The sequence below is a fragment of the Equus asinus genome, chromosome 6 (genome assembly GCF_041296235.1).
Source record: "Equus asinus isolate D_3611 breed Donkey chromosome 6, EquAss-T2T_v2, whole genome shotgun sequence".
Classification (NCBI taxonomy): Eukaryota; Metazoa; Chordata; class Mammalia; order Perissodactyla; family Equidae; genus Equus; species Equus asinus.
Genome location: NC_091795.1, coordinates 41,589,841 through 41,616,013, shown reverse-complemented (window position 1 = coordinate 41,616,013; position 26,173 = coordinate 41,589,841). Strand labels below are relative to the sequence as shown.

The following is a 26,173-nucleotide window of genomic DNA, read 5'->3' as shown; positions in this document are numbered from 1 at the left end:
TACATCAATATTTACCTTTAATTTTTCAGATTATTTTTTGTGGTTTCTCTGTTTTTTGAATCATTGTTATGTTGACTTTGCAAAAATGAACTAAAATAGCTTCCTTTTTTCTCTGTGATCTGTAATAGTTTAAACTATACAGAAATTATCTGTTTCATGAAGGCCTAAATGTACTCATTGGTGAAATCATGTAGGTGTTACTCAGTTTTAAGAAGTCTTTAATAACTTTTTCATTTCTTTCATAGCTATTAGTCAATTTTCTATATCTTCTTGAACCACTTTTAATCACATATTTTCCTATAGATCCTCAAACTTATTAGCACAGAGTAACAGAAAGTATTCTAGCTATTTCAATTCCTCTGATTAGGAATTTTGAGAAATGGTGATTTATTTATTCCTTCCTTTTTTCTTTTCTCCTTCCCTTCCATCCTTTCTTCCTTTTAATTAGGCAAGGTAAAATGATTATTTCTAAAAATGCAACACACCCTTGCTCGAAATCTCTCAAAGAATTTAGTTGGATAAAGTCCAAACTACCTATCAATACAAAACAAAATGCTTCCTAGTTGGCATTGATCTACTTCTCTATCTCATTCCTACCCTTACTCTACGCTGAAGAAGTCTGGTTTTATTTTATTCTTTCATCTTCGTACATAAAGTTGCCTTCCCTAAAAATGTTCTTACTCCCCCCTCATCCTTTCTCTGTCTGGACACCTCCTGCTGCTCCCAAGATCTATTCTAACTTATGCTGTTTCTGGGAAGTCCTCCTTGAAGGTCTCAAAGCTGAGACAAGCACCACTCATCCTCTGTGGAATTTGCCTCTGCCTCTGCACCCGTCAATGTTGGTTTCCCTTCAAGCTCAATCCTCACATCTTTTCTCCATCTACATTCAACTCCCAGAAGACAGCCAGCCCCATGGCATTGAAAACCATCTTTACATTGATGAATTCTAAATTTTTATCTGCAGCTATGACTTTGTCCTGTCAATTCAATATCTCTATGCAGATGACTACTAAATACCTCAAGCTTAATATGTCAAAAATGGAAGTCTTGATTCTACTGCCCCTCCCCAAATCTGTTATGCTCTCACTGTTCCCATCTCAGTGAATAGCACCACTACTCATGCAGTTTGTTTAGTTCTAAAATCTTGGAATTATCTTAGACTCCACTCTTTCTCTTATAAATTCATACCCAATCCAGCAGTAATGCTTGCCTCTCTACCTTCAAAAGTATTTCCTACCACTTCTGCCCCCACTGTAGTCCAAGCGACCATTATCTCTTACCTAGACTGCTGCAATAACATCCAAATTAGACTCTCTTCTTCCATTCTTTCTGACCTACAGTGTATTTATTTTCTACACAGCAACCATTGTTACCCATTTATACATAAATCAGATGATCACCAGCACTCCCAATCTTCTAATGGCCTCAGATTTCATTTTAGAATAAAATCCAAAGGATCTACTATGGCCTACAAGGCCAGAAATCATCTGACTCCTGACTATCCCATCTCTTACCACTCCTACCACCAATGACAGATCACTGCCAGACTGACTCCCTTGCTATTCCCTGAACGCACCAATACCTACTATTGTACTGTTCCCTCTAATTAGAATGCTTATCTATCAGAAATCCAAATGATCCCATTTCTCATTTTATTCAAGTCATTTATTTTTCTTCCTAGTTCTTACCACTACCTGACACTAAATTAGATTTTTTTATTTGTTTATCATCTATCATTCTCTAGATGATATACAGTAGATATATAATAGATATATAACTAAAATATAAGCTCTGTAAAATCAGGAGATTTGTTTATTTAGTTCACACCTATAAGTTGCCTGGTATGTAGCAGATGATTTATAAAAACTATAGAATCAATGAGGCATTGAATGTATTTACCGTATTATCCTGGTACTCTTAGCATAGTTCTTTATAAAACTTACAGTGTCTGACTTCCCCGTAGATTATAAACTCAAAGTCCAGGACTAAGCATTTGTTCTGTCTCTACTCAAGAATCTACCAGATTGTTGCATAGTAGGTACACAAACAATATTCATCATGGAGTAAGTTAATAAATACTTTCACTCTATTTTGTAAGAGAGTGAGGAAATTCTTATGAACAAGAAAAGCTAGGAATGCCAGCTTGATTATGTCACATATGGCAGAAATAAGAGGGAACTCTGCAAGAAAATACCTTGAAGACCTGATTCTTTTTGCTTCTTTTTCAGCATAAAGGTTTCCATCTGCAAGGGAAAGTTTTCTGGAAACAGTAGCTTAGGAAAATACACAACATGAGCTGTCATAATTGCCATGTTTATACTGAGTTCTGGGTTAGCTGGTCTGAAATAGTCCAGGTAAAAATAAACTTTCAATATGCTTTAAGCAATCAGTGTTTCCAATAAGCACTGTCAACATGACCTTTAGTGGTCTCCAAAACTTCTCCTTTACTAAGTATTTAACTGGCTGCTCAAACCCTATGGCTTCCTGTCTGCCTTTCATTTTCCCTCCATAATTTTAATACTGGAGCAACAACAAAATACACAGGCCATCCTTTGGGAGGATTTCTGACCATAATTTGAAAAGCCTTTGAAATAAGAAAATTGAGATAGGTTAGGGGAAGAATGGCAGTACATATTCCATATTCCCCATATGACAGACAAGTATAAATGAACCTCATGCTCTAACTCCCTAACTCCCTATTCTCTGCTGAACACTCAACTGTAGTCCCTCCCACATTCTCTCTCCTGGAGAAATCTTGGCTTCTACAGTAAACAAGTAGAAATAGTTTTTGATAAAATTATTACCCATACTCCACAATAATGCTAATATTTAAGAGTAATTATAACTCCTATTAAACTGCCTAAGGTCATCCTGAAGTTCTTAAAGCTCTTGTCATATTTTCATACTCATTCTTGGGGCCTTTTTAAAAGAGTATCAATAATAATATAATGAGACATTATGAGAAGCATACAAATAATGACACAAACATGATATGATGTATAATGAATTTTGTTTTAAGTAACTTTATAGGTAATTTGAAACAAACAATCCATGGTCATATCACAAATGTGTAACTCATCTAGCAGCTGACCTAATCACATATGTACATAAAGAATATTTTGTGGTTGAACACCTAATTTTTTTCTTTTTGTTCAGCTTTATTGAGGTGTAATTGAAAATAAAATTACAGGGGCTGGCCCCGTGGCCGAGTGGTTAAGTCTGTGCACTCCGCTGCAGGCGGCCCAGTGTTTCGTTGGTTCGAATCCTGGGCACGGACATGGCACTGCTCATCAAACCACGCTGAGGCAGCGTCCCACATGCTACAACTAGAAGGACCCACAACGAAGAATATACAACTATGTACTGGGGGGCTTTGGGGAGAAAAAGGAAAAAATAAAATATTAAAAAAAAAAGAAAATAAAATTACAATTAAAATGTACATTGTGATGATTAGATATAATACATATATATTGTGAAAGGATTCCCACCAACTAGTTATTTAACACACTCATCACCTTGCATATTTATCTGTTTTTATGGTGAGAACATTTAAGTTCTATTCTCTTAGCAAATCTCAATTATACAATACAGTATTATCAACTATGTCACCATGTCTTACATTAGATCCTGACACCTTATTGATCTTACACTAAAAGTTTGTACCTTTTTACCAACTTCTCCCTCAGCCCCTAGCAACCACTTGGTTACTCTCTGTTTCTATAAATCTAACTGTTTAAAAAAAATCCAACATATAGGGGCTGGCCCAGTGGGGTGGTGGTTAAGCTTACATGCTCCACTTTGGCAGCCCAGTTCAGATCTTGGGCACAGGCCTACACACTGCTCATCAAGCCATGCAGTGGTGGCATCCCACATAGAAGAACTGGAACGACTTACAACTAGGAAATACAACTATGAACTGGGGCTTTGGTGGGGAAAAAAAAAGGAAGATTGGCAACAGCTGTTAGCTGAGGGCCAGTCTTCCTCACAAAAAAGCATAAAGAAAAAAAATCCAACATATAAGTGATACCGTGCTGGTTTATTTTACTTAGCACAATGCCCTCAAGGTCCATCTATGTGGTCACAAATGCCAGGATTTCTGTATTTTTTGTGGTTGAATAATATTCCACTGTGTATATACACTACATCTTTATCCTTCATCTCTTGATGGGCACTTAGGTTGTTTCAAAGTCTTGGCTATTGTGAATAATGCTGCAATGAACATAGGGGTACATATACCTTCTCAAATTAGTGTTTTCATATTCTTTGGATAAATACCCAGAAGTGGAATAGCAGGATCATATGATAGTTCCATTTTTAATTTCCTGAGAAATCTCCAGACTGTTTCCCGTAGTGGCTGTACCAGTTCACATTTCCACAGTGTACAAGGGTTTCCTTTTTTCCACATCCTTGCCAGCATTTGTTATCTCCTGTTTTTTGATGACAGCCATTCTAACAGGTGATATCTTATTGGGATTTTGATTTGCATTTCCTTAATGATTAGTGATGTTGACATCTTCTCATTTACCTAATGGCCATTTGTATGTCTTCTTTGGAAAGATGTCTATTCAGTTCCTCAGTTCATTTTTTTTTTTAAGATTTTATTTTTTTTCCTTTTTCTCCCCAAAGCCCCGTGGTACATAGTTGTATATTCTTCATTGTGGGTCATTCTAGCCGTGGTACGTGGGATGCTGCCTCAGCGTGGTTTGATGAGCAGTGCCATGTCTGCGCTCAGGATTTGAACCAACGAAACACTGGGCCGCTAGCAGCGAAGCGTGCGAACTTAACCACTCGGCCACGGCACCAGCCCCTCCTCTGTTCATTTTTTAATCAAATTGTTTGGTGTTTTTCCTATTGAGTTGTATGAGTTCTTTATACATTTTGGATATTAACCTCTTGTCAGATACATGATTTGCCAATTTTTCTTCCATTCTATCAGCTGCTTTTCGTTTTGTTGGTTTCCTTTATTGTGCAGAAGCTCTTTAGATTAATATAGTCCCACTTGTTTATTTTTGCTTTTGTTGCCTTTGCTTTTGAAGTCAAATCCAAAAAATCACTGCCAAGACTAACGTCAAGGATCTTATCCCCAATGGTTTCTTCTAGGAGTTTTATGGTTTTAGTCTTACATTAAAATCTTTAATCCATTTTGATTTGAGTTTTGTGTATGGTGTAAGATAGGGGTCCAATTTCATTCTTTTGCATCTGGCTGTCTTGTTTCCCCAGTGCCAGTTACTGAAAAGACTATCCTTTCCCCGTTGTCTATTTTTGGCTCCTTTGTTGTAAATTAATTGACCATATATGTGTGGGTTTATTTCTGGGGTCTCTACTCTGTTCCATTGATCTATGTGTCTGTTTTCATGGCAATACCATACTGTTTTGATTACTATATATAAAATATACATATATATTCGCAATATGATTTGAAATCAGGAAGCATGATGCCTCCAGCTTTGTTCTTCTTTCTCAAGATCACTTTGGCAATTCAGGGTCTTTCACATTCTTTTTCTTATAAAAGAAAAACAGCAGATCATACCACCAATTTTTTTCTTCTCTTACATCCACTCTCAAGGGAAGGTACCAATAAATAGGGAAAGAGGAAAAAAGATAGGAAAAAGTAGACACCAGTAAACATAAATAATGATTTCAATTCTACAACTTTACATCTAATTAACATCAACTTCTGGATTTCAAAGGGTGATATAAATTTGTTTCAAAACTAAAATAATCAAATAAAAACAATAACAACAAAAACCCAAAACATACAAGTTGGCCTTTATGTCAGAATCTACCATTTCAGTGTTTAAAATGTTACTCTGTTACTTTTTCTGCTTAATAATTAATTTAAGCTCACATGGCAATATAAAGGAGTTCTTAGGCTCTTTTTTCTGGATTTTTTTTTTATTTGTTTGTTTGTATTTTTTGCTGAGGAAGATTTGCCCTGAGCTAACATCTGTTGCCAATCTTCCTCTGTTTGTTTACTTGAGGAAGCTTATTCCTGAGCTAACATGCATGCCAATCTTCCTCTATTTTGTATGTGGGTCACTGCCACAACATGGCTGACAAGTGGCATAGGTCTGTGCCCGGGATCCGAACCCATGAACCTGGGGCCACCAAAGCAGAGAGCACTGAACTTCACCACTAGGCAATAGGGCCAACCCCCTCTTAATGTTCTTTTAAATTAAGGCATTTACTCTCCATCACCTCATCTACCATCAATCCTTCCTTTGCTCTATGAGTGTCATTTTCCCCATTTGACCCAACACTGGATCAAAACTAGTGTTGTGGCCATGTGAAATGAATATAAAATTGCCAACGACACAAGGGACAGAAATTCCTTACTAAAAAGTAAGATAAAAACATTGGACAACAGACACAGAAAAGAGAAGACAGCTAATTAAAATTTTTTAATTGATGTTGATTTCAGCTATACCCACTATTATCTAGACCATACTTAAGAACTCCTGACTGTCATGGGGCCAACTGAGGAAACAGCCATTTTCATGTACAAAATATAAGGAAGATTTAGTGGACACAGTTGTAGACTATTTTTTTTAGTTTAAATACCCAAAAATTAGCATTGGCATTTGTTTTTCTAAGGAAATCATAGCTCTTACTCTCAAGAGCATGTTATGAATCACACTACTATGCATCCTGGAGGAATTAAAGCCACCTTAGGTAGGATACCCCAGACTACACACAGCAGAAGCAGTTCTAGAGTACTGTAGGGCCTTCTCACCTTAAAAGTTGTGGTGCCGTAGAGCTTGGTGGTGTGGACTGTCTCTGGAAGCACATTAGTGATATTGGTGATGAATTCTTCCAAGTATTTACAAGATTTCTCCAAGTGTGTTGTATTTATAATAATCTGGACAAGCTAGAAAATAATAAGACATGTAAGAGTCATTTCCCTATTCACCCCAGGATAAATGGCTCAATGTGAATCTGCTGGTACAAGAAAAACAAAAGGCAGGGTAGCAAAAGCCATCTGTATTCTACAAAGGGTATGTTAAAGCGTGGGCTTAGGTATGACTTCCACTATGAAGCCTTCCCTGACTTCCCAAAGCATCTTGTATTTCCCCCTACTATAGGAGCACTTGCCACTCTATTTTAAATACATGTTTTCTTTTGTTTAAAAAAGACTAGACTAAAAACAAAAACCACTAGTATTTAGCATAGTGCCTGGCAAAAAAAAATTGCCAAATGACTTAAATAAATGAACTCCCACTAAAAGAACAAGAATAATTGAAATGGCAAAAAGAAGTTCCAAAATTAGGCATGATGAAGAGAGAGCTGTTGGAAGAGACTGCAGTATATTAACAAACCACACTAGTTTATGGGGGAAAAAAACATGGGCACTGAAGTCAGAGAAACTAGGGGATTAACTTGATCTTGAGAAAGTTTCTTAACTTCTCTAAGCCTGTTTCTTTATCTGTAAAATGTTGACAATAACTTCTAACTCTCAGAGTTACTGTGAGGATTAAATACTCTTTTGTTAATACTATTTCCCTTTTCTTACAGAAGAGATCCTTAAAGAAGACAGTACTGGTATGATAAAAAGTCATCTATAAATTACTTTGAGAGGAGGATAAGTAGGAATAACTATTATTGTCTGTATAGAATTAAAGTTGTTAAGCGCTTCACAATTCATTGTTTATACTGTCTTCCCAGCAACCTGGAGATGTAAGCTAAGTGGGCATAATTATTACTTCATTTTATTTTAACAGAAACAAAAATGGAATGATTTTCTCTAGATCACAGACCCTAAATGGAACCAGGACTCAAATCCAAGTCATCTACCTTCAAATTATGGACTCATCTAAATGACTTCTGACAGTGCCTTTAGCATAAGCACAAGACGACAGCCCTGGAGTGCTGCATGTTTATGTATATTAGGCTGAAATATCAGATTCTGGGTCTGCCATCAACTAGACTTCCCCATGCTTTGATTCTGCTCTATGTAAAAAATTAAACTAAAAAAGGAGTGGTACCTACTGCTTATTTCAACTATGAAAACTATTCATATTCCCCAGAGTCTAAAAGAAATACAAAGAGAAAACAGACTAGAACCTTTTTTTGGTCTCTCTTTTCCACCTCTTTAACTTTTCATTTTCACAAGAATATGCCTGGTAGTGGGGCTGTGGCAGGTGGGGGAGTGCCGGTGTGTAAGGCTATGGAAGAACTTAGGTCTTCCTTTAGTCTAGTGAGGTGGTGAGCCAGGGGAGAGCAGGGAGACGATACAAAGTGGAAACTGGAACTGAACATGAGGGGAGGTACTACACATTTTTACAATCAAATGATACTTCAAAATAATATTTAAAAGTTGGAATTATACTTCAATAGAAATCACTGTATTATACTGTGGAATATTAAACAAAAATATTAATAGGACTATAATCAGTAAGCTCATTCTTACCTCCTCAACAGCACCCAGCACAAGGCTAAAGCACACAGTTTACTCTCAAAAAAGTACATGTCAACTCATAATGACAATTCTTGAGTAACAGACTGGACTAAGAAAAAAGGTCCCTTCTATTCCCCTAAGGTTCAGCCAGAAGAGCCGAAGAAAACAGCTACTTTCAAAACATGATGACAAAGGACAAAGACCCAGAGATGCAGTTCCAACAAACATGAAAGTTAGGGCAACACTGGGACTTGATCTTTGTACTATTCCCCACAACTCATCAGACAAGTTAACATTCATCACTAGGCTCTTCCCATTCATTCCACAGTTTGAATGTGGAGGCTCTGAGGTCTGAACACAGATATTATCTCCTATAAAATTACCCCAAACATCACAGCCTTTTAACTTTAGAGTGCTCTAGGAAAAAACACCCGCCAAAATAAGCAATTCATTACTCTCGTCCTTTCAACACGTTTCTCCCTCAGAGGAGGACTAAAATCATTAAAAAAAAATTTAAATTGTCTAAATTAAATTACTCTTCTTCCTGAGTGGGAAGGTGGCTACTGGCAAGGTTGTCTTGATGTGGAAGTCAGAAAAGTAAGCGAGTTAATTTGGAGAACTGAAGAATTTCTATTTTAAAATGAGCATTACCCATAGGGAACACATTCTATCTATCAAAAGAAATCCTAATAATAAGGAGGAATCGTGTCATGTTATAGAAATAAAAAACAGTGGCAGTCAAAGAGAAAATTGTCCTGTTTTGCAGGATATTGGCAGTTAAAAAAAAAAAAAGGAGGCGGCTTCACTGGGTACAGTAGTAATTTCCCATGACTTTTTAAAGATCTGTCAACACAAAAGATCACCATGAACTACATCAGTTGGCTGTCAGTCACTTTTGAAATGTTTCATTGCTGAGCATAGAATAGACTATTAAAACACTCTAGGATTACAGCAGATACCATGTCATTTTCAAAAGGAATATTGTCTGTTAATGAGGTCTGAGTGATCGCTACTTCTGAATGACAGCTAACCAGAATCCTTACAAGGACATTTACAAATGTAAAGCCAGATGCTTTGGGGGTAATTTTGAACTTAAGGATGAAATGAAGCAATTTCAGATATCAACTTCCATCACAGTTTGAGCTCCTTTGATATTTTTAACCCCTACTTCCCACTCTTTTTACAAAAATATATCAGTAGAGCAATCCAAACTGTCCTTAACATTGTTTCAAGGACATGGAACGAACAACAGATTAGATATTGGTTACACCTCATATAAAGTTCTATGAGGACTGTCCAAAAAAAGAAAACACTATAAAGCAAACAACCACTTCTCACAACTGAATGACACTTAGGTCACTTAGGTTAAAAACCATCAAGCAGCAGAAAATTTTCCTGTCTCTCCTTTCCGGTATCAGAGAGAACCTATGAGGAAGGCACAGACTAGACTGTGGAAGTCACTTCTTCTCCAACCCTGCTCCAAACACCCCAGTGAAGCCTGAACCATGATAACAGGTATATGTTCATATTCTTGACACACTCCAGAAAAGAAAATGTCTTCAGCGTCTTCAACAGTTCAAATTCCAAGAAGAGGTTACTATTCCCAACTATAAACTACTCCTGGGGTATACTTATCCACTTACATTAGAATTGATATTACCTTGTTTCCCAAAACAGAGAATTTGGTACACTGAGGGTCCAAAGGACTAACCCAAAGCAAGAAAATCAGAAGTCACACTCCTCTCCAGACCACCAATGCCTCTCAGTTGTTAGATTTACAAGGAGATAAAGAACTATACAGCAGCTTTGGTTCTCATTTACAAAAATAAGCTATCCCTAAGACTTCAAGGAATTTTATCTCCATTTCACCCCAGCCAGGGTACAAAAAGCTTTGTCAACTACTTATTTTATATCATCTCCATGGCAAATACCTAAAATACTAAAATACATGGAACCACTGGTTCCAAACTCAACGTTCTAGTACAAAGCTTATATTTTACAAGACTTAAGTAAAAAATGTTTTAACATAATATTAGCAATATCACTGCTGTTAACAATAGGGAGTGGAGACAAATGGTATCTGGGACATAAACAACACAGGATATAGCCATGTGGTCATCAAACAAAGGATGAATGCAAAGCACTGGTCATTAATTCAGGTCTCCTGCAACACTAACATTTTTATGATTATAAAAATATAAATAATGAATATGGTATCACTAATAGGAATTCTGAATTTCTTTAACTTTATCCTAAGAACCTACCTACCTACTTTCCTTTTATCTTTCTTCTCTCTTTCATGAAGTAAGGACTCCTATGTGCCAAGGAATTGGGATACGGCTGTATACAATTACAAATAAGACAGAAAAAGTCCCTGGCCTCATGGAGATTATAGTAGACACATATACATATATATGTGGTATAATGTCAGGTGATAATAAGCAATAAGGAATAAAAGTGAGGATAAGGAGTTACCTGGTGATGGTAGGTCAGAGCTATTTTGAGATACGGTGGTCAAGGAAGGCCTTCTTAGGGACTTAAATAAAGTGAAGGTATAATATTTCTATCATCTATAAAAAATTCTTTTTCACCTAATTTATATCGTAGGCCTTTCTATCAATACACTCTTCACAAAGAAGTAGGGTATCCTTTGATTCATCTTAAAACCTTCTTTCAAACTTAAGTAATTCTCTGATATTCTGAGATTAATAAACTTGTTTATTTCTTCTCTCCATGATAATGATGTTTTTAAATTAACATAGTAAAAGAGCAAAGGTTTACAACAAAAGAAATCTTATTTCAAGCTTACTTCAAATCTTATTTTTAAAAGAAAATGTATTTCAAAACTTATCTCAAATCTTATTTCCAAACTACTGGTTTGGAAATTACTGGTTTCCAAATTACTGGTTGTGTGGCCTTAGGCAAAGTTACTATCATTCATCATCTTAAAATTGAGATGATAACATCAATATCATACCAAAGAAATAATAAATATATTATAAATAACTAAATATAAATACTAATACAAATAATAAAGTATTGAAAGTAATATATACCAAATTCCTGAGAGTTACTAGTGATATGGACTTGCTAATTATATCTCCAGCTAAATATGGCTTAAGAAAATATACGACCCTGCTGGCTAGTCTCACTTTAATTCATATCCACTAGCCAAAGTGGGCACTTAATGCTACGAAATCATCTCATTATCGAGCACGATCCAATTCTCTTTTCCATATGCCCAGAAATACTTTCTCTCTCCTGCAACCCCAATATTTGCTCTCCATCTCCACTTTGAGCTGAAGACACTTCTTTCTCTGGGAAAACTGAGCACTTGGAGCCTGCCACCATAACATATACCCAACCACCACTATCTGCATTCACATACTCTGATTCTCATCTGCTACCAGAGGGGAACTTTCACACTACCTAAAACCAATCCCTTTAATTGCACGTTAGATTCTAAACTGTCTCCTACTCAAGGACATTACTCCAGAGATTTCCCCCTTTCCCCCACATCATCGACTTTCTGCTTTCTACTGCATCATTCTCATCAGAAACAACATGCTGCTACTTCTACTAAAACACAAAACAACAACCTTTTGCTTAACCTACTTCTCCCACCATACAGCGACCACCTCATTTCCTGGCTTAAACCTTTAAAAAAATTCCCTGAAAGAGCTGTTTCATATATGGTGTCTCCAATACCTCTCTTCCCATTCTTTAAATTTTTTAATTTATTAAGTAAACACTTAATTTTAGGATAGTTTTATATCTACAGAATAGTTCCAAAGAGTTCTCAAACAGTCCACACCCAGTTCCCCCGCTAACATCTTACATTACTACATTTGCCACAACTAAGGAACAAACATTGGGACATTACTATTAACTGAACAACACATTTTATTCAGATTTCACTAGTTGTTCCCTAATGTTCGTTACCTTTTTCAGGGTCTCATCTAAGATACCACATTCCATTTAGTTCTCATGTCTCCTTAGACTCCTCTGGTCTGTGACAGTTTCTCAGACTTTCCTTGTTTTTGATGAGCCTGACAGTTTTGAGAAGTACTGGTCAAGTATTTTGTAGAATTTCCTTCATTTTGGGTTTGTTTAATGTTTTTCTCATGCTCAGACTGGGGTCACGGGCTTTGGAAGGAAGACCACAGAGGTGAAGTGCCTTCTCATCACATCATATCAAGGATACATGTTGCCAACGTAACTAATCACTCACGGTGTTAACCTTGATCACCTGACTGAGGCAGTGTTTGTCAGGTTTCTTCACTATAAAGTAACTTTTCCCTCCTTCCATAATCTACTTTCAGGAAGCAAGTCATAAGCACAGACTACATGCAAGGGGTGGGAAGCTAAGCTCCACCTCTTTGAGGGGGTAGTATCTACATAAATTACTTGAAATTCTTCTGTACAGGACCCATTCTCTTTTAAACCTACCCCAGCATGAGTTTCCTACTATCATTCTATGAAAAATGCTCTTATCGAGGTCACCCACTTACTCTAAGTTGCCAAATCCAATGGTAATTCTTAATCTCCATCTCACCTCATCCATCAGCAGTACTAATCATAGTTGACCACTCTCTCCTTGATATACTTTCTTCACTTGGCTTCCAGGTGAACCATACTCTCTCATTTCTCCCATCTGTTTTGTTTTGTTTTCCTACTTCCCTAGTGGCTCCTTCCCAATCTCTTTTGTGAGTTCCTCTTCTCTGCTCTATCTTTACAAATTACTTAGTAATATTACCCTTTCAGGTGGTTATAAATATTATTTACATACTTCCAAATTTTTATCTCCAGGCCAAACCTCCTTCTCAAACTCCAAACTCATATAGACAACAGCTTACTCAATATCTCAATCTATATGTATAACAAACACTACATATTTACAATGTCCAAAACCAAATTCCCAATATTCCCCCTACCCCAAATTTAGCTCTACCTGAAATTTTTGCCATCACGGTTTGTGGTATAAAGACCCCTGTAGTTGCTCAAATCAAACAATCTTAAGAGTTATCTTCAACTCCTCACTTTCTCGCTTCCTTTACACCCAATCATCAGGAAAGCATGCTGGCTCCTCACTCCAAATCTGATCACTCACCACCACCTCCAGGGCTCCCACCCAAGCTTCCAACAAACCTCACTGAATTATTGTCATAGCCTCCTATTGGTCTCCCAGTTTACCCCCTACAGTTTATTCTCAATACCACAGTCAGTGTGATCCTTTTGAAATATGTCACAGCATGTCACTAACCAAAATCCTGCAGTGGCTCCCCATTTCACCGAAGATAAAAGGCAGACACTTTACAGTGTGGCCTACTACAAACTCCTGGGACCTCTCCAATCTAATTTCTTGCTTCTCTTCCCCTTGCTCACTTCATTCCAGGTACCATGGCTTCCTTATTATTCCCTGAACTTGCCAATAACTTAACTACTCTGAGACCTTTGCTCTAGTTCTAACCTCTACTAAGAATGCTCTTTCCCCTTCAATGAAAACTCACTGTCAAGATCTTTTTAATAAGACCAACCTTGAACCTCCACCAGACTTCTAATTTCCTTAACCCAAGTTCTTTCTCTTCTCTCCACAGTATTCACCACCTTTTATCATACTAAATGATTTACTTACTTATTTTGTTTATTATATGATTTTTGTCACTATTTCCGTATTGTTTTCTGCCACTAGGATGTAAGCAAGGATCTCTTTTGTTGTTGCTCTTTTGTTGTTTACTTATTTATCCTTAGAGCTTAGATCAGTTCCTGTCACATAGTAGGCACTCAATAAATACTGTAAAGTTAATAAAATTATTTACCTTAACAAGACATCTTGTTCTTATCTTCTGACTTCTGGTTGAAAAACCTCACCTCTGTACTAGACCTGACATCATTGCTTACCTGCCCAGACCTCTTTCTTAGATAACAACAGGTAATGCGCATTGAGTATTTACTATGTACCAGGCACCGTTCTAAGCCCTTTACATATTCATTTAATCCTCACAACAACCCTATGAAATACAGGCTATTATTGTCCCCATTTGACACATAGAGCCAAGTAATTTGCCCAAGAACACATTGATTAAGAGTAGAGCTAGAAATGGAACCCAGCAGTCTGCTTTAGAACATACATTCTTAAGCACTGCTCAACTGCCCTTCTTCCCACAGACCTGGAAGCAACAGCCCTAGGAAAACAGCTGCACCTGCCAATTGAACTAGGAATAGCCACTTAGAGTCTGAGAGAGCAAGACATTCAAGTCACAGTACGTGTAAGAACTGAAAGGTAATGTTGAGTTGGCTCAACATGGGGAAGCAAGGAAGCCATGAAAAAAGCAAGAAAGCTAGTGTATAGAGAGAAAAAGATAAAAGGATAGAGCATACAGACAGAAAAAAGAAGAGACAAGACACCACGTAACCTCAAAACAAGATAGGCAGACAGAGAGCTATTAGCTTATAATCCTAAAAGAAATGTCTGACAACCTAAAATAGGGTTCCATGAGTTATGTGTACTTATAATAAATACTTCTATTGTTTGAGTGAATATCGGCTCCCTGTCATAAAAGCATCTCTAACTAGAACAATTTCCATGTTACTATGGACCTCGTATAAAATCTTTATCTTTGTTATGATGAAATAATTAAATCAATATAAAAGGCAGTATATTACAGTAAAAGTGAGTACGTTTGGGGAAAAACAACCCGGACTTAGGTCTCATTTCTATCATTTTGCTAGCTGTATGACCTTGGTCAATCTCTCTGAATCATGCCTTCTATAAAATGGGAATAATAACACATATCCAAACTGCTTCAAATGTTATTCTACTAAATGAGATGCTACTTGTGAATGGACTTTGACTATAAACTGTTCCACAAATGTTGCCTATTATGATGATGATTCCAGATGTGAACTCACTTTTGTTACCTGTAAAGGAGGACATAATATCTTCTCTTTCCAAACATGAGTAATGCAATTATTCAAAGATTACTGGTTGGTGATGAAAAAGTTCCTGGGTGTGTATGTGTCTATACATTCACACACCACCATAACAGCCAAAATAAATAAACGTGTGTGAACGTTCCTTCATTCACATGCAATGATATTGATAATGAAAGTACATTCGCCTAAAAAGATCCAATGACATAGGAATAACATTTAGCATTCACTGAAACGTTGCTAAGAATTATGATACCGTTCTTCTTTGATAAATTCTAGTGCTTCTTCCTCTCATTACCTGATCTGTATGGCGCCCTTGAAAAGAACAATGGAGTGAGGAAAACTGAAGAACTAAGGAGTTGGGTCTTTCTCTTAAGATGTCCCAGTAAATCAATGGCACAGCCACAACTAAACCAAGAGTCTTCTGAGGCCAAAGCTGTTTCTATCACACCATGTTCCTACTATGCTACTTGTCTAAAATGGCTTTTTAAGAGATTGCTAAATCGAATAGCACAAAAAAAATTATATTAAGAGTTATAATGTAGAGATAGTTCACAAAATATATAATAAATTTCTTGTCTTGGGTTTCAGAAAAGGAAAACAGTACAATCTAACAAAAGCAGGATGACTTCCTAGTTTTCACTCCAATTTTCCTTTTTTGGTAGCCTTCCTGATTAGGAAAAGAAGTTGGCCTATTCTCAGACACATAAAGGCAACACCTAACACGTCTACACCAGGCAATAAAAAGGAAGCTCCATAAAATGAGGGGACTCTACTAAATAATGCAAAATGTGACTTTCAGTTGTAAAAACAAAAAAGGTCTGTTATAAATAGAACTCAATCACTGTCAATGTCCCAAACTGTAATATTTTAAAATCGTAACATGGGAGAAGAAACAATCACTCCCAAATCAAAAGTAGATGTTCACCTGGCTTCCAGCTGTCTTTGCCTATGGGTCAGCATCATTCACCATTTGCTGACTTTCAGTATAATCCTTGACACTGTATATTCGAAAATATCAATTTTTCCTAGAGCAATTGACTTTCAAAGTACACCACCTCTGCAGGGAAAACAAATAGCAACAGCCTTTCCCTTTCCCTATGAAAAAAGCTCCTCCAGGTTCTCACTGTGGGCACTATAATTTCCATAAAATGCCAGATTGAGGCTCCCTTGCAATGCTGGGTTTCACATCTTTCTAAGTTTTAGGACTATGTGCCAATGCACTGAATCTTCAGCTTGCCAAGATACTGTTCTCAACATATGTACAATAGCTCTCCTCCCTTTGTGAGATTGCATAAGCTTCCATGTAAAACGTGGTCATTGCCTTTCTCTCATATTTCCTCAATCTCAGATGCCCAGACTTACAAGCTGATAAAAGAGTAATTTACCTCCATATAGATGACGTATCTCAAAAACAAAAGCTGAGTCTAACACTTACCAAGGACTATGAGTGCCAATATTCTTGGCATCAATGATTTATGCAGGCAAAATGTGATTTCATATTGTATGTTGTATTTGAACTGCCATTCATTTGGATAGGAACCTCATGTTGACTATATTCTCCAACCAACAATTTTTTTATATATAATTGATGGCAAATAATATAAATTTATCCCAACTTCAGAAAGTAAAACCAGTTAAGCTAGTGAAAATAATGAGAAAAAGAAAAAAACTGACTTTCAAAAAATATAATGGATTTCTCCAAGGTGACCAAATCAAAAAACAAGGGATTTATTTTGCATTTTCCCCATTAGGAGTCCATCAGGAGGAACATGACGGATTACATAGAAAGTTATGATTAATTCACGAACAAGTCCCAGAGGTTAGGACATCTGTTCACATATTGCCTTGGCTGCCTCCATCAAGAGCAGTTTTACCTCAGTAAGTCCAATATTCTTCCTTTTAATGACATTCTGCAGAGAGTTGCTCAGAGTTCTGGTTAGCAACAGGTTTGTAGATTTACGAATCATGTCATCGACTTCAGTTGAGCTGAAAGAGATGTGTCAAGAGTCAATCATACCAGGTAGCAGAAGTATTTTGCAAAAGAACAAGGTGCCAGTGGTACTTGTAATAATAATATTAACAACAACAACAATAATAATGGCAGCAGAAAACAACCTTTATTGTATGCCAGAAATTATTCTAAGTACTTTAATGTATTAAAATTCATTTAACTTCCACAATAACCATATGAAGTAGTTTTATTATTATCTCTACTTTACAGATGAGGAAATGAAGGCATAGAGAAGTTAAGTAACTTGCTCAAAGTCAAACAGTGATAACACAGCAAAAAAAGGATTTTAACACAGGCAGTCTAGCTCTAAAGCCTAGAGCATTTAAACACTATACTATACTGTACTGTCTCTCAGGCTAGATTAAGAGTTCCCCAGCATGATTCCTCATCCTGAAACCGTTATTTCTCCCATACTACCAAGTTCCTTCACAGACTGTTAATATTTATAATTTTCCAACCTAGTTTCTCTGCAAACTTCCTGCAAAATTAGCTGATAAAGGTCCCCCAAAAAAAGATATCTCTGGGGGTCCAGCCTTGTGGCCTAGTGGTTAAGTTTTGTGCACTCTGCTTCAGTGGCCCGGGTTTGGTTCACAAACACAGACCTATACTGCTCATTGGTAGCCATGCTGTGGCTGTGACCCACATAACAAAATAGAGGGAAATTGGCACTGACGTTAGCTCAGGGAAGATCTTCCCTAAGCAAAACGAGAAAGATTGGCAACAGATGTTAGCTCAGGGTGAATCTCTCTCAGCAAAACAAAAAAAGAAATCTCTGCTCTTATAGCATCATCTTTCATACAATATCTATTTACTCTCATTCCAAAATAAATGTTTCAAGCCAGTAGTTTAATTCTGCCTAAATGTTTTATAATCCATACTATCCCAAAGTGATCAGTAATGACATTTTCTATTCAGTAAAGGAAACTAGCATGAAGAAAATTCTTCAATAGCTATCTTTATAGGCAAAGTTTAAAAAAGAATACAACAGTCTTGCAACCAACAGAATGAATTCTAGGCCTATAACATCCTTCATAAACCCCTGAAAGCATTACCCAAGATGGCTTTCTAGAAAAGATATCCTTTTGAGAAAAACATTTCTTCACTGATAAGGTTACTATTGCAATGACACTTGTTTATAAACATCAAGAAATAACTGTAAATAAAAATTTGTGAGCTCTTTGTTAATAACTTATTGCTGTGTACAATGGTCACAAATTTTATCTCACTGATTTCTTTTCCTACAGAAGAAAATCAGAGGCTTAGTACAGTCAGATTAAAAATCTTACAATTCTATATGCATAGGCAAGCTATATTATCATACTACGTGGAAAACAAAAATATTAGAAATAAAACCACAGAATGCAAAGCTATAATCAGTTAGGAAAAAATGATGCATCAGAATATTTTTACAAGGCCCATGTAAGGATATATTTAATTGACCAAAATCCTCTGGCCCACTGCCACTCTTTCCAAAATTATTATTGAATTAAAATATTTCATTCCACAAATAAATAAGGTGTGAGGCACTGTGTTGGTGAAATACGGAGATCAGAGCAGGGAACAATATAGTCATGGTTCCTGCCTTCATATATTAAATTCATAATTATATCATATCAATTGTAATATGGGCTATAAATAAGTACAGGTTGCTATACAAGTGATTAACACAGGTCCCTGAAATAATCTGGTGCCTCTGACTGTAATCACACTCACGGCATTCTATACTTATTACATATCTCTCTTATGCTTTAAGAAGAACTAGCAGAAGTTCCACTTTTGGATACGATATAGAAGATCAAGAAAGACCATCACTACCTTCAAAACAACAAGACAGCTAGGTCTAAGATAAAGCTATATTTTCCTTTAATGTTAATTAAGTGCAATGAACACAAAAGATATATAACTGAACTAAATTGCGCACTGGGACAAGCCCTTGAAAGGTGAACAAAGAGTAGCATCTACTTTCATATCTGAGACTACTGTCTAATCTGGGTACAGAGGGACAAGAGAGTGAAAGAGTCATAGGTTGAGAGGCTTTGCTGGCAGGAAGAGAAATCAGCCAAACCTTTAACAGTGTAGGATGCTATGACAGACAAGGATCTGGAAGAGCTCCCAACAAAAATAAATATACTGACCCAACAATTCTCCCCTATAAGAATTTTGCTCCATAAGAAATGTTTGAGGCAGTGCTAAAAATCATAAAGAGATCCCGCAAATTTCACAAGGGGTTTAGATTCCAGCAATCTACTGAAGTTCAATCCAAAGAACAAAAGCTAACCACAGGTGAAACCCAGCCCAGCTCCAATCCTGTTAAGATCAGAGATAAGCCCTGGATGGAAGTTTTGGAATTTCAGAGTCAGCCTTAAGGACAAAGAGACCTCTGCAACAGCATTTGAACTGAGAAGTAATTTGCAACTGATTAACTGAGACTCACAATCAGTTCACTGAAGTAAGGATGAAATCTGAACGATCTATCAAGCAGGTAGGAGTAGTCACAGAAGAAGAAGAAAAAATGAGAAAGGAGACATATTTAAGGACATATTGGCAAAATCATCTCCAAATCTGGTAAAAGATCTCAACAGACAGATCCGAGAAGTTCAGCACACCCCAAAGGGAATTACTACAAACAAAACAACACCTAGGAACATCACAAGCCAAACTGTGAAGTCCAAAAATTAAGAGAAAATCTTAAAAGCAAGCAGAGAAAAAAGACAATATATTCAGAGGAACAACAATATGAACGACGGCTTATTTCTCCCCAGAAACAATGAAGCAGACAGTGGGATGGCATCTTTAAAGCGTGAGGAAAGCGAGGACTGTCAACCTAGAATTCCATATCTTGAAAAATATATTTTGAAAACAAAGGTGAAAAAATATTTTTAGACAAACAGAAGTTAAGAAAATCTAACATCAGCAGATATACACTAAAAGAAATGCTAAAAGAAATTCTTCATGCTAAAGGAAAATGATACCAAAGGGTGTAACTTAGATCTGCAGGAAAAAATGAGAAGGCCTGAAAATGGCAAATATATGGTAAATATAAAGAACTACTTTTTTTCTTGAATTTTAAAATACTTTCAAATGTTCAAAGCACAAACAGCATATTTTAGGGTTTAAAAACAGGTATATATATATATATGCCAACAATATAAAAAGAAGGAGTGAGAAGATAAATTATATTATACTGTTGTAAGATTCTTAAATTATATGTAAAGTGATATAATATCATTCAAGGTAAACTGTGATAAGTTAGTGATGTACATTGTAATTCCCAGAGCAACCACAGAAACAATAAATAAAACAAGTTATACTCAAGCAAGCTAATAGTAAAAATAAATCATAATACTAAAAAAACTTAATCAAGAAGGAAGGAGAACATGGAATAAGTAGAAAAACAACAGTAAAGGGCTGGCCTGGTGGCGCAGCCAGTCTTCCCCAGCAAAAAGAGGAAAATTGGCAGCAGATGTTAGCTCAGGGCTAATCTTCCTCCAAAAAAAAAAAGGAAAGAAAATAAACATTAAAAAAAAATCAATAGTAAGACTGAAGGCTTAAATGAAACCACATCACTAAATACATTAATGTAGTGGAATAAACACTCCAGTAAGGCAGATTACATAAAAAATCAATACCCAACTATATTAATTCAAAATGACACTTTTAAATTTAAGGTCACATGCCCAGATCTTATTTTCAAGATAGCACTCAGCACTAGAAGGAACTGGGTTCTTTGGAGAAATTAATGATATCATGGTTATGTAAGGAAATCTCCCCCAAAAGTGATAGGAGGGCATCAACAAGGTAAAGGAGCCAGTTTGAAGCAGCTCAAGTGTGAGCTACACCTGGGACAATCTGAGCATCAAAACAAACATAGACAGTAAAGGAATGAATCAACTGAATGAAGTAAGAATTCATGAGTCCGATCTGGTGATAGGTAAATGAAAGACAGATATAGATAGAAAGCAAGCAAGCAGATGGGGAGGAACTCCTTAAAATAAACTGCTAAGTGATATATATACAAGGAATTAAAAAATTATAAATTAGTTAAAATCATAAGTTAGGGGCCAACCCTGTGGCCGAGTGGTTAAGTTCGTGCACTCCACTGTGGCGGACCAGGGTTTCGCTGGTTTGGATCCTGGGCACAGACATGGCACGGCTCATCAGGCCATGCTGAGGCAGTGTCCCACATGCCACAACTAGAAGGACCCACAACTAAAAACTACACAGCTATGTACTGGGGGGATTTGGGGAGAAAAAGCAGAAAAAAAAATCATAAGTTAGTAATTAGAGAAAAAAACTGATTCAGGCAAGAATCATTAAGGGATGCCATAAGGGGGAGGGAGGAAGAGGACATCTGATAACTAACAGAATAAACACATAGTCTCAAAGTGTTTCAACACAAACATAAACATTACTTATTACAAAACAAAAAATAATGATAACTATACAGAGAGAACAAACAACATCTTAACTAATTAATGTAAACCATCAGGGCTTACACTACATACACACACAGACACACACACACACACACACACACACGTATACATAGAGAGAGAGAGAGACAGAGGGAGGGAGGGAGGAAGGGAAGAAGGAGGAAGAAAGAAAGAAAGCGAATCTGGCAAAATGCCAAAAATTGGTGAATTTGAGTAAAAGGTATCTATTTTTTTAATGTTGAAATTACTTGAAAATAACATATTAAAAAAAGGAAAAGGTTGTAAGTAATAGGAGCCAAATGCATACCCTAAAAAAGAGAAGTTACAGCTACATTATTATCAGGCAAAGTAGATATTAAAACTATTCTAATTTTTAACACTTGAGAGACATTTCATAAAATTAAAAGGATGAATAAAACAAGATAGAACAATCCTAACTGTTAGGAACTTAAAAACCTATATTCAAAACATATGAAGCAAAATTTGAGAGATCTAAAAAGAGAAATTGACAAATCTATAACCATAGTTGGATAGTTTTAACACTCCTCAATAACTGACAGAAAAAGTAGACCAAAAAAAGGAAGGATATAGAAAATCTGCACAACACTACTAACAAACTTAATCTAAGTGGCATTTAGTGAGCACCAGACTCAACAACTGCAGAGCTCACATTCCAGTCCAGCGCCTATGCAACATTGCTACGGTTGGATTGAAATTTACCATCTTGTAGTTGTTTTCTATTTGTTCCACCTCTCATATGTTCCTATTTTCCTCTCTTGTTGGCTGCTTTCAAATTGAGTGTTTTTCTTTTGTGATGCCATTTTATGTGCACTATTATCAGTTTCACCCAATTTTGAACATTTTTTCAGTGGTCGCTCTAGGTCTTACAACATATGTCTTGAATATATCAAAATGTATTTTCCCAAAAAATCTTATACCACTTCACGTATAATGTAAAAACCTTCAACAGTATATCCAATTCCTATTTCACATCCTTTGTCCTATTACTATCCTGCATTTACTTTTACTTTTACTAGACATCATTACTATTTTTGCTTTAGACAAGTAATTTTCTTCATGAGCAATTAAAAATAGAGGGGTGACGTCAGCAAGATGGCAGAATAGGAAGTCCTCCACTCATATTCCCCCTCAGCAACAATAATTTGGCAGCCATCCACAGACAAAAATGCCTTTGTGGGAACTCTGGGATCCAGATAAGAGATTATAAAACCCCAGTGTACCCTAATATCAAGGAGGGCTGTTTTGAGAAGGCAAGCCCATGCTCAGGTGGCACATGCTAACTGTAGTCCCAGCTACAGACCCTGGAACAGACCCCGACTCCCTGTGGACTTGGCTACAGCCTGTTTGGCCTTAATATCAACACCATTTGCCAAGGGACCTGTCAAGAGTCATGCCCACCTGTGCCTTAGGTATCAAGCCTGCCAACTTCAGTCCGGGCTACCCTCAAGTGACCAGGCTCCAGTCCCTATTAGCCCCAATCCTGCCCATCTACAACTGGGAAGGAGACATGCCCATCAATGACCCTGAAGCAAGCCCTCGGTCTAAGTGCAAATACTCAAATAGCCCTGTAACTCAGCCCCAGGTCCATTCAGCAATAGGCTGGGAGTACTTCTGCCCACACAGGGACATGCCTGGTCACACACCCATCCATGCACGCAGAGGTAGGCCTGCCTCTCAGTCTTAATGCAAATCTTGAAGCACCCCTATAACCTAGCCCCAGCCTGTTGTAGCCATGGATAGGGAGTAGTCCTGCCTTCCCAGGGACCCAACGGGAGACCCATCCATATGTGCCCCTAGAGGTACACCCACTGACCTCAGGCTGACTGTGGATCTTGAAGTGGCTCTGGAACCTGGCTCTAGCTCCTCCCATCTACGGTCCAACAGGGGCCCTGCTTACCCAGGAACCCAGTGAGAGAAATGCCCATTAGTGCCCCTGGAGGAATCTCTCAGTCCCAATGCAGGGCCTGAAGTGGCCCTGTGATTTGGCTCCAGCTTCTCTCAGCCATGGTCCAGTAGTAGTCCTGACTACCCAGGGACCTGGGGGGAGACATCAATCTCTGTGCCCCCAAAAGCAGAACCAAATGCAGGCTCACCAACACCAACAAAGTAGCCAAACTCCAAAAAATTGAGACCCACAAAATACCTGACAAAGAATTTGAAATATCATCTAAAAGAATTCAAAAATGTCATCTTAAAATCCTAATATCATCTTAAGAATATCATCTTGATATCACCATCTTAAAGAAGCTCAATGAGATGTAAGAGAATACAGAGAGACAATGAAATGAAATCAGGAAAACAATGCATGAACAAAATGAGAATTTTACTAAACAAATAGAAGTTATAAAAAAGAACCAAATAGAAATCCTGGAGCTGAGGAATACAATGACAGAACTGAAAAATTCAATAGAGAGGATCAATAGCATATTCAATCATGCAGAATAAAGAATCAGTGAATTCAAAGACAGGTTATTTGAAATTAGAAAGAAGAACAAGAAGAGAAAAAGAATCAAAGAGTAAGGAAAGCATAGGAGACCTAAGGAATACCATTAAAAGAATAAATACTCGCATTATGGAAATCCCAGCAGGAGAAGACAGATAAGGGGGCAGCAAGCTTATTTAAAGAAATAATAGCTGAAAACCTCTGAAATATTGTAAGGAATATGGACATCAAGATATGTGAGGCTCAAAGGACCCAAAGCAATATCAACCAAAAGAAGATTATAATAAGATATATTATAATCAAATTGCTGAAAGTCAAAGGCAAAGAGAGAATTTTGAAACCAGCAAGAGAAAAGCCAAAACACTGCAGTGTAGACAGGAATGGGGTGATATATTCAAAGTGCTCAAAGAAAAAAGCTGCCAACTGAGAATACTATATCTAGCAAAGCTGTCCTTCAGAAATGGAGAGATAAAGATTTTTCCTGGACAAACAAAAGTTGAGGGTTTTCAGCACCACTAGATATGCCTTACAAGAAATGCTAAAGAGACTTCTTCAAATTGAAATAAAAGGAAATGAAACATATGAACATATAAAACTCACTGGTAAAAGCAAATATACAGTAAATTCAGAACAGTATGATACTGTAATGGTTGTGCATAAGTCAGTTTGAACTCTAGAATAAAAAACAAAAACATTAAAATAACTACAGGCATACCTCAACAATATTGTGGGTTTGCTTCAAACCACTGCACTAAAGTGAATATTGTAATAAAGTGAGACATATGAATATTTTGATTTTCTACAGCATACAAATTTGTTTGCACTATAGTTTACTAAGTGTGCCACAGCATTATGTCTAAAAAAGCAATGCATATGCCTTAATTAAAAAGTACTTTATGGGGCCAGCCTGGTGGCACAGTGGTTAAGTGCGCACGTTCCACTTCAGCGGCCCAGGGTTCACCGGTTCAGATCCCGGGTGCAGACATGGCATAGCTTGGCAAACCATGCTGTGGTAGGCGTCCCACATACAAAGTAGAGGAAGATGGGCACGGATGTTAGCTCAGGGCCAGTCCTCCTCAGCATAAAGAGAAGGATTGGCGACAGATGTTAGCTCAGGGCTAATCTTCCTCAAAAAAAAAAAAAAGTACTTTATTGCTAAAGAAATGCTACCCATCATCTGAGGCTTCAGAAAGTCACAATCTTTTTAGCTGGTGGAAGGTCTTATAAAAACACACTATCTGCAAAGGGCAATAAAATGAAGTATGCTCACATAGGTACAATAATTTGTTAATGGACATATAATACAAAAAGATGTAAAAGATATCATTAGCATAAAATATGTCAGGGGAGAGAAGGAAGAGTGTAGAGTTTTTGTATACAATTGAAGTTAAATTGTTATCAGTTTAAAAAGACACTGTTAAAACAGTAAGATGTTTTATGTAAACCTCATGATGAACACAACAACTTCTAGTAGATAAATAAAAGTTAAAGAGAACAGAATCAAAGCATACTACTGCAAAGAATCAACAAATCACAAAGGAAGACAGAAAGGCAGAAAGGAACAAAAAATACAAAACAATCAGAAATCAGAATAACGAAATGGCAATAATAAGTTCTTATCTATCAGTAATTACTTTAAATGCAAGTGGATTAAATTCTCCCATCAAAATACACAGTGTGGCTAAATGGATTAAAAAAAACAGGATTCAATAATATGCTGCCTACAAGAGACTTACTTTAGAACACACATAGGCTGAAAGTGAAGAGGTAGAAAAAGATAGCCATGCTAATGGTAACCAAAAGAGCAGAGTTTGCTATACTTATATCAAACAAAGTAGACTTTCAGTCAAAATTGGTCACAAGACACAAAGAAGGCCCCTACAGAATGAGAAAAGGGGCAATTCATCAAGAGGTATAAGAAACATAAATATACA

The 26,173-nt window shown here is 36.8% G+C and overlaps 1 protein-coding gene across 5 annotated transcripts in view; it reads right to left on the bottom strand.

Moving 5' to 3' along the window:
- Window positions 1-26,173, bottom strand: part of EXOC6B (exocyst complex component 6B) — a 578,067-nt gene that overhangs the window by 239,892 nt on the left and 312,002 nt on the right. For all 5 annotated transcript variants that reach the window (XM_070511980.1, XM_014836646.3, XM_014836648.3 and 2 more), the window contains 2 exons: window positions 17,206-17,317; window positions 6,734-6,868 (listed from right to left, as the gene is read on the bottom strand). In XM_070511980.1, the coding sequence (XP_070368081.1) occupies window positions 6,734-6,868; window positions 17,206-17,317 (247 nt within the window). The remainder of the gene's footprint in view (window positions 1-6,733; window positions 6,869-17,205; window positions 17,318-26,173) is intronic.